General features: G+C 43.5%; 2 protein-coding genes across 4 annotated transcripts; one reads left to right on the forward strand and one right to left on the reverse strand.

Moving 5' to 3' along the window:
• Positions 1-1,189: 1,189 nt before the first annotated feature.
• dnai4 (dynein axonemal intermediate chain 4) lies at positions 1,190-10,349 on the reverse strand (the record flags this gene model as incomplete). The annotated part of the gene is made up of 15 exons (XM_079998056.1): positions 1,190-1,240; positions 1,618-1,768; positions 1,855-2,081; positions 3,118-3,216; positions 3,322-3,434; positions 3,663-3,805; positions 5,622-5,773; positions 6,552-6,638; positions 7,239-7,387; positions 7,722-7,913; positions 8,188-8,316; positions 8,403-8,542; positions 8,642-8,762; positions 9,308-9,401; positions 10,281-10,349. 15 exons carry the CDS (start codon positions 10,347-10,349, stop codon positions 1,190-1,192), a joined length of 1,917 nt encoding a protein of 638 aa, XP_079854182.1.
• pars2 (prolyl-tRNA synthetase 2, mitochondrial) lies at positions 10,324-15,816 on the forward strand. Of its 3 annotated transcripts, none has more exons than XM_080007434.1 (4): positions 10,324-10,461; positions 11,159-11,513; positions 12,434-12,679; positions 14,549-15,815. In XM_080007434.1, the coding sequence occupies exons 2-4, from the start codon at positions 11,193-11,195 to the stop codon at positions 15,428-15,430; spliced, it is 1,449 nt and encodes a 482-aa protein (XP_079863560.1). In that variant the 5' UTR covers positions 10,324-10,461; positions 11,159-11,192; the 3' UTR covers positions 15,431-15,815. The 3 variants fall into 3 exon arrangements, with proteins under 3 accessions (XP_079863560.1, XP_079863561.1, XP_079863562.1); XM_080007435.1 differs by having other exon boundaries at positions 10,336-10,461; positions 11,138-11,513; positions 14,549-15,816; XM_080007436.1 differs by having other exon boundaries at positions 10,379-10,461; positions 11,174-11,513; positions 14,549-15,816.
• The last annotated feature ends 72 nt before the right edge of the window (positions 15,817-15,888 follow it).

Below are 15,888 nucleotides of genomic sequence, written 5' to 3' on the forward strand. Positions count from 1 at the left end.
CTCTTTCACCATTAGGCTTTTTACAGCCCTCGGTCCGCAATCACATTATGTGAGAGGCGGAAGGCGGCCTCCTCCCCGTGATTACACCGTTTTAACGGCATAATTACGCCGACCTTCACTTTTAGCTCGACGCGTTTCATCCGTTTGATGAGAGTTTGACGGCCCCGGTTCATGTTCTCCCAACGGGAGTTTTGGGCCCGCCGGGAGAAAAACTGTCAATGTTGACAACCCATAACGTCGGTCAATAAGGTCTTGTTGGTGCTGTGATGTAATATTTAAGAAACATCTCGCTTCAACCGTCGTCATTTGATGTCCCTCGACTGATAACTTAAAAAAAACGATTCAAATTGAATTCATAAAAATAGGAAAGCCTGAAGCTGATTAATACCAGCTCTGGTTGTTCATCCAAGTCAAGACTCTGAGTCTGGCCTCCTCTGACTCTGCATCTCTGCAACATAACTGACATCTTTCTAAACAGCCTTTATTGCATCTCAAACACCCTCATTGCAAGGCACTTCGGTGGTTTCCTCACATCCCTTGATTACACTTAAACCGCTGTGGAAGTGTTGGAGATTTCAGGAAAACAACATAAAAAAAAAGCACTCAAAAAAGATGTGTTGACGGCAATCTAGCAACCACTATGCTCACTAGCTCGGAGTGTAGACAATTCAAGAGTAGATTATCCAACAACGTATCATACATTTTTGAACCAAGAATAATTGACGTGGTGTTTTTTTATAGAATGACAAGTCATGTTGGTGTGAAAATATGAAAGGGACATTTGATCAACTGATCGGTGTTGACCATTTGTTTCATTACCCAACACTGAATATCCAGGTACTATTTCAGTTAGCAATCCAACACGTTCTATTGTCTTAAAACCAAAAGAAACCTGGTTTGTTTGTGTTTTAAGCTGCAATCTGTGCCACTTTCCCAGGCTGTTAATTTATGCTGTGAAAAACTAGACTTGTTATATCCCTGCTTTTTCAACACCCTGACACCATGAAACACCTTTGGAAGATTATACTCACATGGATTGTCGAAACTGTCTGTACTCTGAATCTCCCAAGTATCTTCCCTACGTAATGTGTGTGTGTGTGTGTGTGTGTGTGTGTGTGTGTGTGTGTGTGTGTGTGTGTGTGTGTGTGTGTGTGTGTGTGTGTGTGTGTGTGTTGTGTGTGTGTGTGTGTCAAAGGTTGCTGGTACGCATGCGGTTAATGATGTCTTTCAAAGTATCCACCTGAAAAAAAAAAAAAAAAAAAGAAGTGTCACTGAGTGCAACAACAGTTTAAATTGCTGGTATAAAAGGGCAGACAGCTGGCGGATGTGCATTAACACCGAGACGCTACGGCAGAGTATCGATAACGGGCAAACATTGCGTCTAGTACATCCAATAAGAGTACATTAAATCTACTCATAGGTGCGAACATCACATCTTTTTGTCACGCTTCCTCGTATTTGGTCGATCAGTGACCCAGCACGTCCATCTCGATGTCACCCTTTTTCCCTGTTATTCATCTGCCTTTTGTAGATTTCATCAAAAACAGAGTCAGACGCTCTAATCCACGGACTGCCTCATTGATTGATTGATTGATATTTCAAGATTACATTTTTTACCTGATCGCCCTCGCCCAAGGTGAGGTTTTCCAGCCGGTACACGCCCACCTTCCCCTCGCCATCCCCCACCAAGACACAGTCCGTGGGCGTAGCGAACAGCACGGAGGTCTTGGCGATGGGACCGTCGTCGTGGACGATGGTCGGGTCCAGGCTGGGGAAGGGAGCGTGGAGGGTTACGCCTGAGACTATACAACCAATTGAAAGAGAAAGAGCGTTAAATTGGCATGAGGCCCTCACATGCTGGATCCCAGGTTCCAGACCTCCACCCGTCCCTCGCTGGCGGCGGCGAACACAGTGGCCCACCTGGGCGACCACGCCACATCGTAGAAGCCCCGCTGGGCCGAGGGGAAGCTCAGCACAGGCGTCAGCAGGTCCTGCCTCCACAGCCGGACGGTCCAGTCGGAGGAGCAGCTCAGGAACACGTCGGGGCAGAACGGGGACCACGTGACGCAGTACACGGGGCCCTGAGAAGGAGCCCTGAGGAGGTCACCGAGCGTTGAGGTCAAGGGTCACCCCCGACATCTGATCTCCACCTCCCTACCTCAACTCTGGTGACGCTGGATCCAATAAATAGGACTTGAGATCCAAGTTATTCCCTTTCTTTTATTTCGCATTACTTATTCAATATTTAAGGTTATTCCTTAGATAACACACAGCTCTGCAGAACACTTGATTCTGGCAATCAGCGGTCAATTATTTTTGAATAATGATCGCTGTCTGTTAATAATGACTGTTGTCACTGGCAACCATTTCTCAGCCCCGTTTTACATCCTTCATTTCACGCCGCCCACAAGCTAATGCTAGCTGGGGGAAACATCTTGTGATGCTACATGGAAACTACAATGGAAGACTGGAATTCAGATATGTCCAAATTCATATTTATAACATTAAACAGGTGGCAAACCTGTTTAATGTTATTAATGTGAATTTGTAGGGTGAAGTGCTGATCAGCCTGGTGGGGGTTCCTTTTCGATAATGACAGGCTGGCTGTACATCACCCCTTACTTGGGGTTACACCATGTACGTCAGGAAGTCTGAGAATCATTCCATAGACCACAAACATGAGATACAAGCAGTCGTTAGAGAGTGCAAAGGTCAAAGCCGTAGAGCCCCAAGGAAAGGATTTTCTTTCATTAAGAGATAACCATAAGAGGGCAGGAGGCCATGATTCATGGATTACATTATTTTAAAACCATTACTTTTCAGGTAATTGGAGCTAACGACCTTTTCTTTTACTGCCCAGACCTCCATACTTTCGACTCCAGGTCATATTAGTAATTGAAATGTTAGTGGGTTGTACCGCGACTGTTAATCCAACCAGGACCATAATGAGCCATCGGCCTCCATGGGATGGTTTTAGAGGTTGTGCTGTTTGTGTGTTGTATTTTGTCATTCTTTTTAACTACCTTCTTTTTTTTTTTTTTTACTCTTTCTTCTTGTTTATCATACCATTCATCCTCCTACTTCCATCTTCTCATTGACTGATTGAGCCCTCCCCACCTTGTGTCCGCGGTATGTCTCCAACGTCTGCTCGCTGTTGGAGCAGGAGAACTTGTGGATGTGTCCCTCCTCCGTGCCAACCAGGTACAGGTTGGAATCCTGGAGAACAAATGTGATGAATGCAACGGCCGACGTTAATCAGGATTCATTAAAATTAAAATAATTGTAGTTGATTCTCGCTCTTTTGCCCCGAATCCAACAAACCATCGGGTGGAAGGCAAATGAAAGCCCCGGAGTGTGTTTTGATATAAATGGCCGCGTTTGCTTTCCATTCTTGTGACTCTCGTCGTTGCCGGTTCTCTTCAGCTTCATCAAGTCTATGGAGCAAGAATAAAGTAAAAAGTACAACTGTTAAAAATTGGTTTGGGGAAGTCAAGAATCAGAATCAGAATCAGAAATACTTTAAATCTAGATTCAGGAAATTAAACTGATTCAACAGCTTCATGCCTCTTGTCTACTGGAACTGAATGAAACTCTGAGTACAAATAGTTTTGTTTTTGTTTTGACTCGCTCGTGGTGTTATTTGGGGATCCTGGGAGCGGTACCTCTGCATGTGCTCCCGTGGCGCAGGAACCACTTGCTGATCCTTCCATCCGCACACACGGAGAGGAACCCCCGTCCCCTGTCCTCCGAGTGCTCGATCCACCGGACCTGCCACTGCGGACTGAGGGGCCTGTTGGCGCAGTCGCTGCACAGAAAGAAGGACGGAAAGAAAGAAATAAAGAAGGATGGAAAGAAAGAAAGATAGAAAGAAGGACGGAAAGAAAGAAAGAAGGAACAAACCAATGAAATGAATGAACAAATGATTAAAAAAAGATGGAAAAAAAAGTCAATGAACAAACAAACAAAATTAACAAACTAAACAAATGAGAGAACAAAGTTAAAGAATTTGTCCAAAATAATGGAGAGACTTTAGCTCTTTACTTTCCCTGCAGTTAGAATACAGTTTCTGAGACAGACGTCGGGAAATCCAAAAGTGAGCGACAGAGGGTGGTAAAATTCTCTCGCATCACAACAAACTCCTGTAAAAATGGGTCACTCCCTTGTTTTTGGGGTCCATCTGAACCCGGGTACCAAAAACCTCATTAAATCCCTTTTTGCCCAATAAGCCCTTTCGCTGTTCCTTTTGACATCGTACAGCGATCCTGTTTGGGGTAATGGGTGATTTAAAATGTTATGTGTAATCCGAGGTTCAAACATGAAATTCTGACTTGGAAAGTATCCATCAGGCTTGAATACTCTGCAGTTGGTGCCTTGCCAGGCCAGTCTTTCTTCGATTCAAGAAAAGTTATAGGATCAAAGGGTGGATCGATATATTGTCAATCACTAACATGATCTGACACTCAGTTAACTCAGCACAGTTAAATCTTGTCTTTAAGGTAAAGTAATGCAGTTTTCTGAACATTGTAGACCTGCTTGGTCATATCCACAGTCCAAATGATTGATTCTCAATTATTTCTTGTGTGTAAATATCGTTTATATGAAAATATTGTCAAATTATCAATATTGTGGTATTTGTCAAAAGAATATTGTGATATTTGATTTTGTCAGTGTGGTGTGGGGATGGTGTGGTTTGAGCAGCCACACCTGTCCTGGGTCTAAGTAATTGGAGCCCAGGATCAGTGTGGCTGTATACCTGCTACTCGTTGGTTGGACTCACGAGCAACAGGTAAAACCCCCATCCCCACACACACACAGGAGAGGAGCCCCTGTCATGACATTTGTCCATTTGCTCCAGGGCTTGTTCTATCAACCCTCTCTCCACAATAAACTGTGTTTTCTCAACCCCATCGTCTGTGTCTCTGGCCGGCTCCTGGTTGACCGCTGCGGGCCAGCGGTCAATCGTGGCGTGCTCCCAGGAGCTCACGCTGAGGAGGACACCCAGCGACGGGCTTCTAGATGCCTTTCACTCTGTGCCTTGCCCCTCCCGGGTCCCTGTTCAGGCACAACTTGTGGGAGATCCGCCTGCCACACGCCACCCAAGTGGCGTATTCAGGGCCCTCCGGCACAGAGACACAGTCAATGGGGTTGAGAAAACACGGTTTATTGTGGAGAGGGGGCTTGATAGAACAATCCCTGCAGTTGGTGAAACGGGCAACAGGTGTACAGCCACTCTGAACCTGGGCCCCAATTACCTAGACCCAGGACAGGTGTGGCTGCTCAAACCACACCATCCCCACAGCACAGCTCAGTATTTTCCAGCCATACAGAAATATGTCACACAGTGTTGGAATCACTGTTTGTGGCGGTACAGTGCCATCAGCTGTAGAAAAGAGGTGATTTCAACTGTGTTGGTAAACTAGTCTTTGACATCTATGTGAACAGGAAGTACTCATTCACACACATTTCTATTGACTGCTTTAGCCTTGTTTTCCTGACAGTATTCAACACACACACACACACACAGACACACACACCACACACACACACACACACACACACACACACACACACACACAAAGACACACACACACACACACACACACACACACACACACACACACCTGCTGTCCATGACGGGTGCGCTCTCTGGGCTCTGGACATTGTAGACGGCGACGGTGCCGCTGTGCATCCCCACCGCCAGCAGACTTGGGTTGCTGGTGGAGAAGTCCAGAGCTGTCACCCCACTCTCACAGTGGAAGACACGCTCAGGCCACTGCACAGAATGTTTTTTTTTTTTTTTTTATGAAGGGGATGCGGTTAAACATGATGTGGTCAGTGTTTCATATTGCTATCTCTGTCTGTGTCTCTTCTCACCACCATCTGCGTCTTTAAGCTCCTTCTAACGTTTTCCTCTCTTTCCTTCCCTAAAACTCCTAAAACAAGCGCCTGGCTGCAACAAAAACATTGAGTATTAAAGTATTCAATCAAACACCCTGAAAATGGATTTAATTCAACGTTAACATCATAACTAGTGAGGACACTGTAATAAGTTAGAGTAATCGATCTGTTATTAGTGTCCATACTATTTTATACAGTTATTTATTATGCACAGAAATATCCAACTACCGGTACATACAAATAATATTCATACTCAGTCAATACTCAAGAGCCCCTGTTAGTATATACTGTATTATATGTTGTTGTTTTTTGACTGTTAATCATTATTTCTTACACTACTTGTCCGTCTTCACTACAATGCACCAACTTTTAAGACAAATTCCTTGTATCCTTCCTTGTATCAGAATCCACTTGGTCCAATGAACATTTTCTGATCTACTACAGAACATCATACAAATATATCTATGGCTCACAACAGTAAACAAAACACACGGTAAGAAATAAGGGAAAATGTGAACTTGGGAAATCTCTCTATCAAACTCACTGCTTATATGATCACGCAAACTCATTAACAACACACGTAACTGAGGACATGAAACATATTGATGGAAAAACATTAGATGTAAGAATGGAAACATCGTAAACATCCGTACTTTGGGGTTTTTGAGAGACCAGCAGCAGACCAGGCCTGGGTTGGGGTCCGTCACAGTGAACTGGCCGTAGCCCACGGCCAGGATGTCCTGCAAGAGATCAGACAGGCTCTGGCATAGCATAGCATTCATGATGCATTTATATATATTCAAACAAGGAAGGTTGAAATTAACTGAGATAGGGAAGAATTCATTTAATTTTGATTAATATGTATTTATTTAAAACACTTTTTTTTAAATATATATTGTAATTTTATAACCATTTTGTTTTCCACTGTGGTAAATAAAGTATACTGTGTATATCAGGTATGTAGACAGTATGTATGTGCCATTCTTTAAAAAAAAAAATTTAATTGTACTGGATATTGTAAGCACCTATTTATTAACATTTGACTGTGTATACTAATGTATACTAATGTATTGTGCTATAATGCTTTATCATATAATAAATCTCATACTGTAATAATAAATACACCAATAATATGACAATAACATTACGGTATAATATTACAGTTAACATTATCATGTCAGGGATAGATTAAGACAGTAGTTACAGGAACATCCTATATCAGTTGTCAGGCTGAGATTCCGATGTGATAGCACACATTGATATAGCAACGCTACACCCCTCTCCCCCCATTCCCCAGGTTAAAAATTCAGAAAACAAGGATTCTGTGGGTTTGTGCCTACTGTGTTCTTCTTGTTCCAGGCCATGCAGCTGATGTTACGTCCTGCGGTGAGATCGCAGCAGAAGTCCCAGAGATGCCGCAGGGTTGGGGTGAGGGAACTCTGCTCGGCCTCCACGGCCGGTTCCACCATCTCGGGCTTCACTGCACAGTCTGAAAACAAATAAATGAAATTATTATATTCAAATGATAGGAAGCGTTTGGCTGCAGTTATTGTCGCTAAAGGTGGTCAACTGGTTAATAAGTTTAAGGGGGCAATTACTTTTCCCCGTTGGTGATATGGATGTTAAATAAATGAACTAATGTTTTTAAAAAATTGTTATTTGTTTACGTAGGGTCTCCTTGTCTAATATTACATTTTGTCTAAAGATTTGACGTCACTCTGTGTATCAAATGTGCAATAATGGAGATAATCAGGAAGTGGGGCAAATACTTTTTCATGGCACTGAACGTTGTAATTCCATTGCCTGGATGTGGTGTGGCGTACCTTCCAGTGGAGGCAGCTGTCTGTAAGCAGCCTGCTTGGCCTGGAAGATGTTTTCCAGGACGGAGCGTTCCATGATGAACAAGCAGTGCTGGAAAGCCTCCGACTGCAGGATCCGCTCCGAGTCCAGGACCAGCTCTGAGTCTTCACTGAGGTCCACCGGCTCCACGTCTGAGCATGAGCTGGAGGCGGTGGCTGGAGATGGTGAGAGGGTTCTGTAATGAACGCTACATCATTTATTAGGAACTGCTGTTATTATCGTTATTATTATGTTCTAACGGCCCCAAATTGGCTATCTGGATATATTTAGGTTGATTGAGCAGTGTTGACATGACTGGAAATAGAAATACCTATCAAAATAACACTTCTAATCATCAGTGACATTTTTACCCCTATACACCCAATGAACAAAAAGTTCTGGCAGTGTCGCCAATGCAAATTGAGTGACGATTCTGGCGGGGATCTAGACCTGAGCCTCCAATGGGCTCCGTGACACCCTCTGGACAGGGAACCTTTTCTGACTGAGGTCCAAACGTGGTCTCGTCCCGCTCAGCTCCACATAAAGAGACGTACAGGTCCCAGGTGGAGGCCTCGGTGGCTGTGGACACGGTACACACACGTTATCCACTTTGAAGGATTGGGAAATCCTTTTGGGATAACAGGGTGAGATCATCGAGCTTCTACCCGCATCGGCCACGTTGACGCGGTCACATTGGATCCTCTTGCTTTTTGCCGCTCCGTTGAACGTCTGCACGGCCCGCTCCGCGTACTTGTCGTTGCCCGCTCTGTTCGCGCAAAGCTCAGCATACATGGCGTTCCTCTCTCTTCAAGGGGGAGACAGGGAAGACGGCAGCCGGGTCAGAAATTCTGCTTCGAGTGCACAGAAAGGGGTTCATCTGGGGTAGAAGATAATAAGAACAAACCCGACAGATTCTGCATCGTCGGCGTCCACTGACACAGAGACGCCGGGAATGTCTAAGAGGGAAATAGTCTCCGTCTCAGAGAGGTAAACCTCCACCACGTCATCTAGCATGTCCTCTCCCACTTAAGATAAGATAAAATAAGATAAGATTAGATAAGATAAGATAAGATACACAAACACACACACACACACACACACACATAAATCCAATTAACCTTGGCCATTGGGAATGTCCTTTTTCCCTGACGGAACCTCAAATTCTTCATTTCTGGACTCCATGGTGGTGTGGCTCGATCTGGACACTGAGCTGCTACACAAAAATGATCTGAGAAAACCATGGCAGATAATGAGTGATTACGATAATCCTGATACTACCCAGATATATGTAGTTATGTTTATAATAGAATAGAGTATGACATGATTAGGAATATTAGGATTAAATTAGCATATCAGCACATCATTTATTGGTCTGGCATTTGATTTGTTCTTAATGAACAGAAGAGCTGGTAAAGCTTGAAGATTTGACTTTTACATCGTAGGCTTCAATTTCACCCTGCCCCGGATCAAAGATTTCACAACCTTGTGAAGGGCCAAGTGGAGTGTGTGTTGGTGGCTGTTGGGAACAGGGTAGACATCAGATCGGTTCCACTCCCTGCAAAGGTGTCACCGGTAAACAAGACCTTGAGCTTGGCCTGCACCAAGCCACCATCCGACTGGTACAGGGGCCGAGGGGTGATGTCCACGCCATTTTCATCAAACAGCTGCAAGAGGATGACAAATAGCAACACAGGACACATCCTAGACTCGGGCAAACATACACTCCATGGCAACTACATTCATTATACAACGTGCTAACATACCGACTTCATTACAATAATACAACTTAAATTAATCTTTAATAGTGCTTCATTTGTGCAACATTTTTAAACAAATGAACTCACCCGAACTGTATGTATTGAGGTTTGATCAGAAGTTTTTTCTACAACTTTGCTGTCCGCAGCCAAACTTAATGTTGTTTTGCTGAGAGAGGCAGCCATGCTGGGCATGGAGTTTAGAACAGGAACCAGGAAAATAACAACAGCGCCATTAACAGGTAACTAACACTTGTGTGCGGAGACTCATCATGGGCTGGTCGGTAATACACATACACACCGGTTGCTACGCAACCCTGTTTTCAGATTGGTTGCTACACAACCGTGGCTTTAGACCGTGACGTCATATAAATGCACCCAGGTCACCCCCGGGATATTAGCGTTTAACCCTGTATCAAGTCACTTTACTCATTCTTATGGTCCTACAGTGGTTTGACAGCGGTCACAAACAAGTATGCTAGTAACAACAACATCAACTTGTCAAACGAGTTATTATAATATAGTAATTAAAAACACATGACAGCGATCACAGGCGGAGTAGAAGATAAAGTAAAGTATGTGTTTTAACATTGACTTCTATGTCGCTACCCATAGATGGCGCAGTCCTCCGTCTCATGCAGCGTTCCATACAACTCGGTAAAAAAAAAAAAGGTAATTTCGACTCAGTATATTAAAATAGGATAAAGTATGAAAGGTACAAATAAAAAAAAATGTTTTAAATCAATTTAAAATTTTGTAAAAGGAGAATTTCACGACGAACAGACCTACACTCCCGTCCTTTAGGTGGCGCTGTGGGGACATGTGGAGCATTGTTTCCGCATCAGGCACAGGCAACATGGCGCCACAGTAACGTTATGGAGGTTATCAGTGAAGATGTGTTACTGACCAACACAACTATTAAGCTTGTATTATTCACAACTTTTAACTGTTTAAAGTGATCCGTCACCAGGTGAGTCCGCTTTACACGTTTCCAAATATGCTTAGGTCTGTTAGCTAATGGGGCTAGCAGGCTAAATGTGACAGTCACTGACATCAGTGTTGATGGACAGTTATTCAGACAGTTAATCATATTAGACTTTAAAAGTCATTAAAAGGTCTTAAAGTTAAATTGAAGAGGTCCTAAGTTCAACAAGTTCTGTGAAAATAGCGATGGTTATATTTATAATAGTAATTGTTATTTCCTAACCACTCACCTTGCTACCTGACATAAGGACACTACTATAATAACAGTTCATAGAACGATGTAGTTCTCAACCTACCCTTTTTCTACCTTACTTAACTCTGACATATATCAAACATATAGTACTTGCTTATACACTTCTGTTGAATAAGAAAGAGGGGGTTCTGTCAAAAATTGGTCCTATATTTGGGACCGATTTTAAACTCTTACATTCTTGCAATACCCGTAGAAATCTTGTGTAATGGTATCTAGGGCGTTTATTCCTACATGTTTAATGTCAATAAATAAATGTCTATTTTAAGAGAATAAGTTATGCTGAACGTGAGATCTTTAGCCTGCAACTTGGCTAACTATTTTGCAAATTTGTTGGGTCTTCTATTTTCCTGCATTGTATTTCACACACAATACCCACAGTGTTTTGCAACTTTGTTATATATTTGTACAGGTGTTTTATTTCTGATTTTAGAAATCCTTGCCGTAGGAGCACATCTGAATCGACAATGGAGACCCTGATGCATCAGGCTTTCCGGAGAGTCCTCTGTTCACGCAGAACTCCAACTGTTTCACTGAGGAGCCATTCAAACTGTCTCGGACACGCTGCAAATCCCGCTCCCGCTCACTCCAGACGAGCGTGGCCCACACCACTGGTGTCCCGTCTCTACCAGCCCTCCAACCTGCGTGACATAGGGCAAGACAGTCGTTCGCCTGAAGAGATGACCTGCAAAAGCCAGCGGCTGATGCAGCAGGCCGGTCTCATCCACCCCTCCAGCCCCGGCTGCTACTACTACCTCCCCACCACCGTACGTGTTGTAGAGAAGCTGGTGAGTTAATAAGCATTACGTTTTTAACATTAGAGCACAATCTATCACAATCTTGGCTTAAAATGCCATATATTGGAGGTTATGAACCCTCTCTGATATGCAGCATAAAGACATGTCTAGTTTGTATGAGTAGTTAAGTGGTTAAGAACTATTGAGAAATAAAGGATTTGCCTAAATGTTAATGGTAATCAAGCACACTACAACAAACAAAATGTATGTAATCTCTAAAGTACCTAGTACCTTAAGATAAAATACTTTTGCATATAAACAATCCAAATCATATTGGTTCTCTGTCAAACTGAATAAAAGTCATGCGCAAATGACTTTACAAAGGCCAATATTGGGATTAAGAGGCAGTAATAAAAACAAAGGCAAAAAGGTAACAGAGCAAAAACATTCATCCTCAGGATGTAAAAAGTGTAATATTTTGAAAATGGCCCGTTTTGTGCTGAAGTGCTTGAAAAGTCATTGAGAAAAAGCGTGATTATTGAAAACCTGTGATATTCACCCAGTTTTGTTCTTGAAATTGTAACATAGTAAAACATTTCCAGAATCACTTTTACAACATAGATTATGCCAGGGAAATTCAATCCAGCACGGTTCAAGATAGACACTTATAATAGTAGATGCCAATGATATTTATAAAAGATATATAACAGATATATAACATACTAATATGAATAATATATGGAGATAATAATAAAAAATGACAAAGATTATATTCTATTTTAATTAATAACAATCGCATTGTGAAGTTGATTATATTTGTTTTGTGTGAAGTCCTTGAAAATGGAAAAAAATGTGCTTAAAAAGTACTGTAATGGCCTTGATTTTTATCTGCAATGCCAGAATGAGCCCTGTAATAATTTTGGACATATGGTTGGGAATAAATAGAATAGCGTCTGCCTTTATATCTCTAGGTGCGACTGATCGACCAGGAGATGCAGGGAATCGGCGGACAGAAGCTGGACATGCCCAGTTTGTGCTCCGGTGACCTGTGGAAGACCAGCGAGCGCTGGGACCTGATGGGGAAGGAGCTGTTCCGCCTGCAAGATCGGCACGGAGCGGACTACTGCCTGGGTCCCACGCATGAGGAGGCGGTGACGACGCTCGTAGCTCACCAGACCACACTCTCCTACCGGCAACTCCCCCTTCTCCTCTACCAGGTAGAGTAGGGGTAGTTAGGGTCAGTAGTAGCTAGACTCTCCTGAAGCATAAGTAGAGGTGTGTCATGTTACTTGGTCAGACTGGATTTCTGAGTGTTCTCCCCTTATCATCAGCATAAGGGATTTAACATCAGATCCTGTGTGTTATTGGGGCAGTTTTGCAGACAGCCTTTAATCTAAATCAGTAAGCTAATGCTACTTTAATGAATCCAGACTCTAAAAATGTCTTTCTGAGACGTTGCTTAATTTAAAATAAATGAGTTATAGACTAGAAATTCCTGGACTAAAGCTGCTTTAACACCTGCACTCTGGACAATGTCCGGACATTGTCTGGACCTGATTATGCGGACATTGTCCGGATTTGTATTGATATGGAGTGCATATAAAAGTCTTTGGACCTTTGGACATATCTGCAATATAAACGAGGGAGTGGAAAGGAATGATTAAGAAAGCAGAAAGGAGTACAAAGCAGCTACGCTCCGTGCATGAAGAGCCGCACAAAGGTAAATAACTGGCGCATGATAAAGACCTCATCAACACGCGACACACCCACTCACTAGCTCGTGTGAAAGAAATTGTTCTGCAAAGATCAGTGAGGTTAATCTGCCCGCTACAAGAAAACAACAACTGAGAATATTCAAGACATTTATTCTGCAGAATAAAGGGAAAGATTCATTACATTACATTGCATTTAGCAGACGCTTTTATCCAGAGTGACTTACAATTATTCAAACATCGACGGACGCAGCCATCAGGAGCAATTAGGGGTTAAGTGTCTTGCTCAAGGACACTACAGCATGCTAGCAGGAGGAGCCTGGGATTGAACCAGCAACCTTTAGATTACTAGACGACCAGCTCCACCTCCTGAGCTACCGTCCCCCCCATTCAGTACTGCTCCAAAGCAGCACTCGGATCGATCTTATATAATTTCTGTAGACAGCAGGCTTTATACAAAAAAAACAGGGTGTGGCTTGGGTCAGAAGTCCCTTACAAGTCTGTGCCCCCCCAACTGTTTCCTTGGGTGCCACCCTCAGACAGTGAAATTCACATGTACTTGCAACTTGTCCTGGCAGACGCGGATTACGGTCCCTACAGTGCACCCCTAGGCTCCCCTGTTGAGTTTCTTCATCTCCATAGAAGGTAAACAGAGCCAAATGTGATCTGATTCTTTCATGTTAGAATTGACATTGTAGGGAGCAAAAACATTTCTCTTTACATAAAGTCTGGGGGGTTCCTGGGGAAACAGAGACAAATGTTTTCAACCCCCCCCCTCTGGAGGTAGAGGCCTTTGTCCTCATTCAAAATAGTTGATCGTATGCATTTTTCTCTCACACTCGCTGTGAATGATCCGGACAATTACCTGGTCTGTTCACACATACTGCTCAATTGGACATAACCTGGACTTTGTACTAGATCGCTGGCTGGGTAGAGTCTGGGTAATGTCCAGTCCAAATGATTCGGACATTTGCATTCACACATACAGCTCCACTCTGTAATGTCCCGATAATTTCAGGTTCACAGTGGATGTGTGAAAGCAGCTTATGTTAATAAAGGACAAGTCACCTCCTTCTGTCTGGTCTTGCTGCTAGTCTTAGTCCAGATAATCCACGTTCTCTATTGTCGAGGTTGACCTGGAGGCCACATCCATTAATCCAAAAATAAACCTGCCTCTGGCCAGCTTAATTCAAGACTTCAGTTGGATCTAGATTAGCTCTCATCTTACTTCTGGAAAAGAGATTGTTTTAAACCAAGACTAGGTCAAGCCTGGTGTTCACCAAGGGGACTGGACTGGATGAGCGGTAATAGTTCTAATAATATAACTGGAAAACGAATTTTACGTAACGAAATTTTTGTTTTTTATTTATGTAGATCACCCGGAAATTCAGAGACGAGCCTAAGCCAAGATTCGGTCTGCTCCGCGGCAGGGAGTTCTACATGAAGGACATGTACACGTTTGACATCAGCGAAGAAGCCGCTCATCAGACGTATGAGTCGGTGTGCCAGGCGTATGCGAGACTCTTCTCCAAGCTGGGCCTGCACTGCCTCCAGGTGCAGGCAGACACGGGGAACATTGGGGGGAAACTCTCCCACGAGTTCCAGCTGCCAGCGGAAATAGGCGAGGACAGGCTCCTGGTCTGCGGGACCTGCTCCTTCACCGCCAACGTCGAGACTGTCTCGTCGGGCCAGACGGACTGTCCGCGGTGTAGGACCGGCACACTGGTGGAGTCAAAGGGTATAGAGGTAGGCCACACCTTCTACCTGGGCACAAAGTACTCACACATTTTCAACGCCACCTTCAGCAACTCCCAAAACAACCCTCTCGTCACGGAGATGGGCTGCTACGGTCTTGGGGTGACCCGTATTCTGGCGGCGGCCATCGAGGTCTTGTCAAAAGAAGAGGGTATCCGCTGGCCTGGACTCATAGCCCCCTACCAGGTGTGTGTCCTACCTCCTAAGAAGGGCAGCAAGGTGGATGAAAGGGCTGGTTTGACTGAGGAACTGGTGCACGCTTTGCAAGAGTCTCTGCCCCATCTGAGAGGCGAGGTGGTTCTCGATGACCGCACCAAGATGACCATTGGGAAGAGGTTGAAGGATGCCAACAGGCTGGGCTACCCTTACCTTGTGGTGGTGGGGCAGGGCGCCGTAGAGGAGACGCCCACGTTTGAGGTGATCTGCCAGCAAACGGATGAGACAATGTTTCTTAGTAAAGATGGACTGATCGACCTTCTAGGAAGAGTGGAAACTATCTGAACAATTTAAGGGAACAGCTATAGTGGTTTGGTTTGGTGATTATTTTCTGGGGGAAAATATATATATATATATATATTGTATATAAAAAATGTATTGAGTGAGTGCTGGGGGGTATAGATTAAGATGTTGTACTTACTAAAATCGTGTCATCAAAAATCATGAAAGACAGTAACTTTTTTTTAATGTGATTGGAAGACTGGACAGTACTGGCTACAATTTTTGCGAAGAAATATGAGTTAATTTACATGTCATATCCATTTTTGAGATACTGCAATGATTTTGTTCTACTGAATCAGAATGAACTTACTGGCATGGGTCAAAACGGGCCTCCATATGCCTGTTTTGACCCATGTCAGTAAGTTAATAACATAATAAATTTATTTATTCTGATAACATGTGTCCCCTTGTATGGAACTGAATGTTGAATGTGTGATCGTTGAATAAAATATTATTAAATA

Source organism: Zeus faber (genome assembly GCF_960531495.2).
Source record: "Zeus faber genome assembly, chromosome: 1".
Taxonomy (NCBI): Eukaryota; Metazoa; Chordata; class Actinopteri; order Zeiformes; family Zeidae; genus Zeus; species Zeus faber.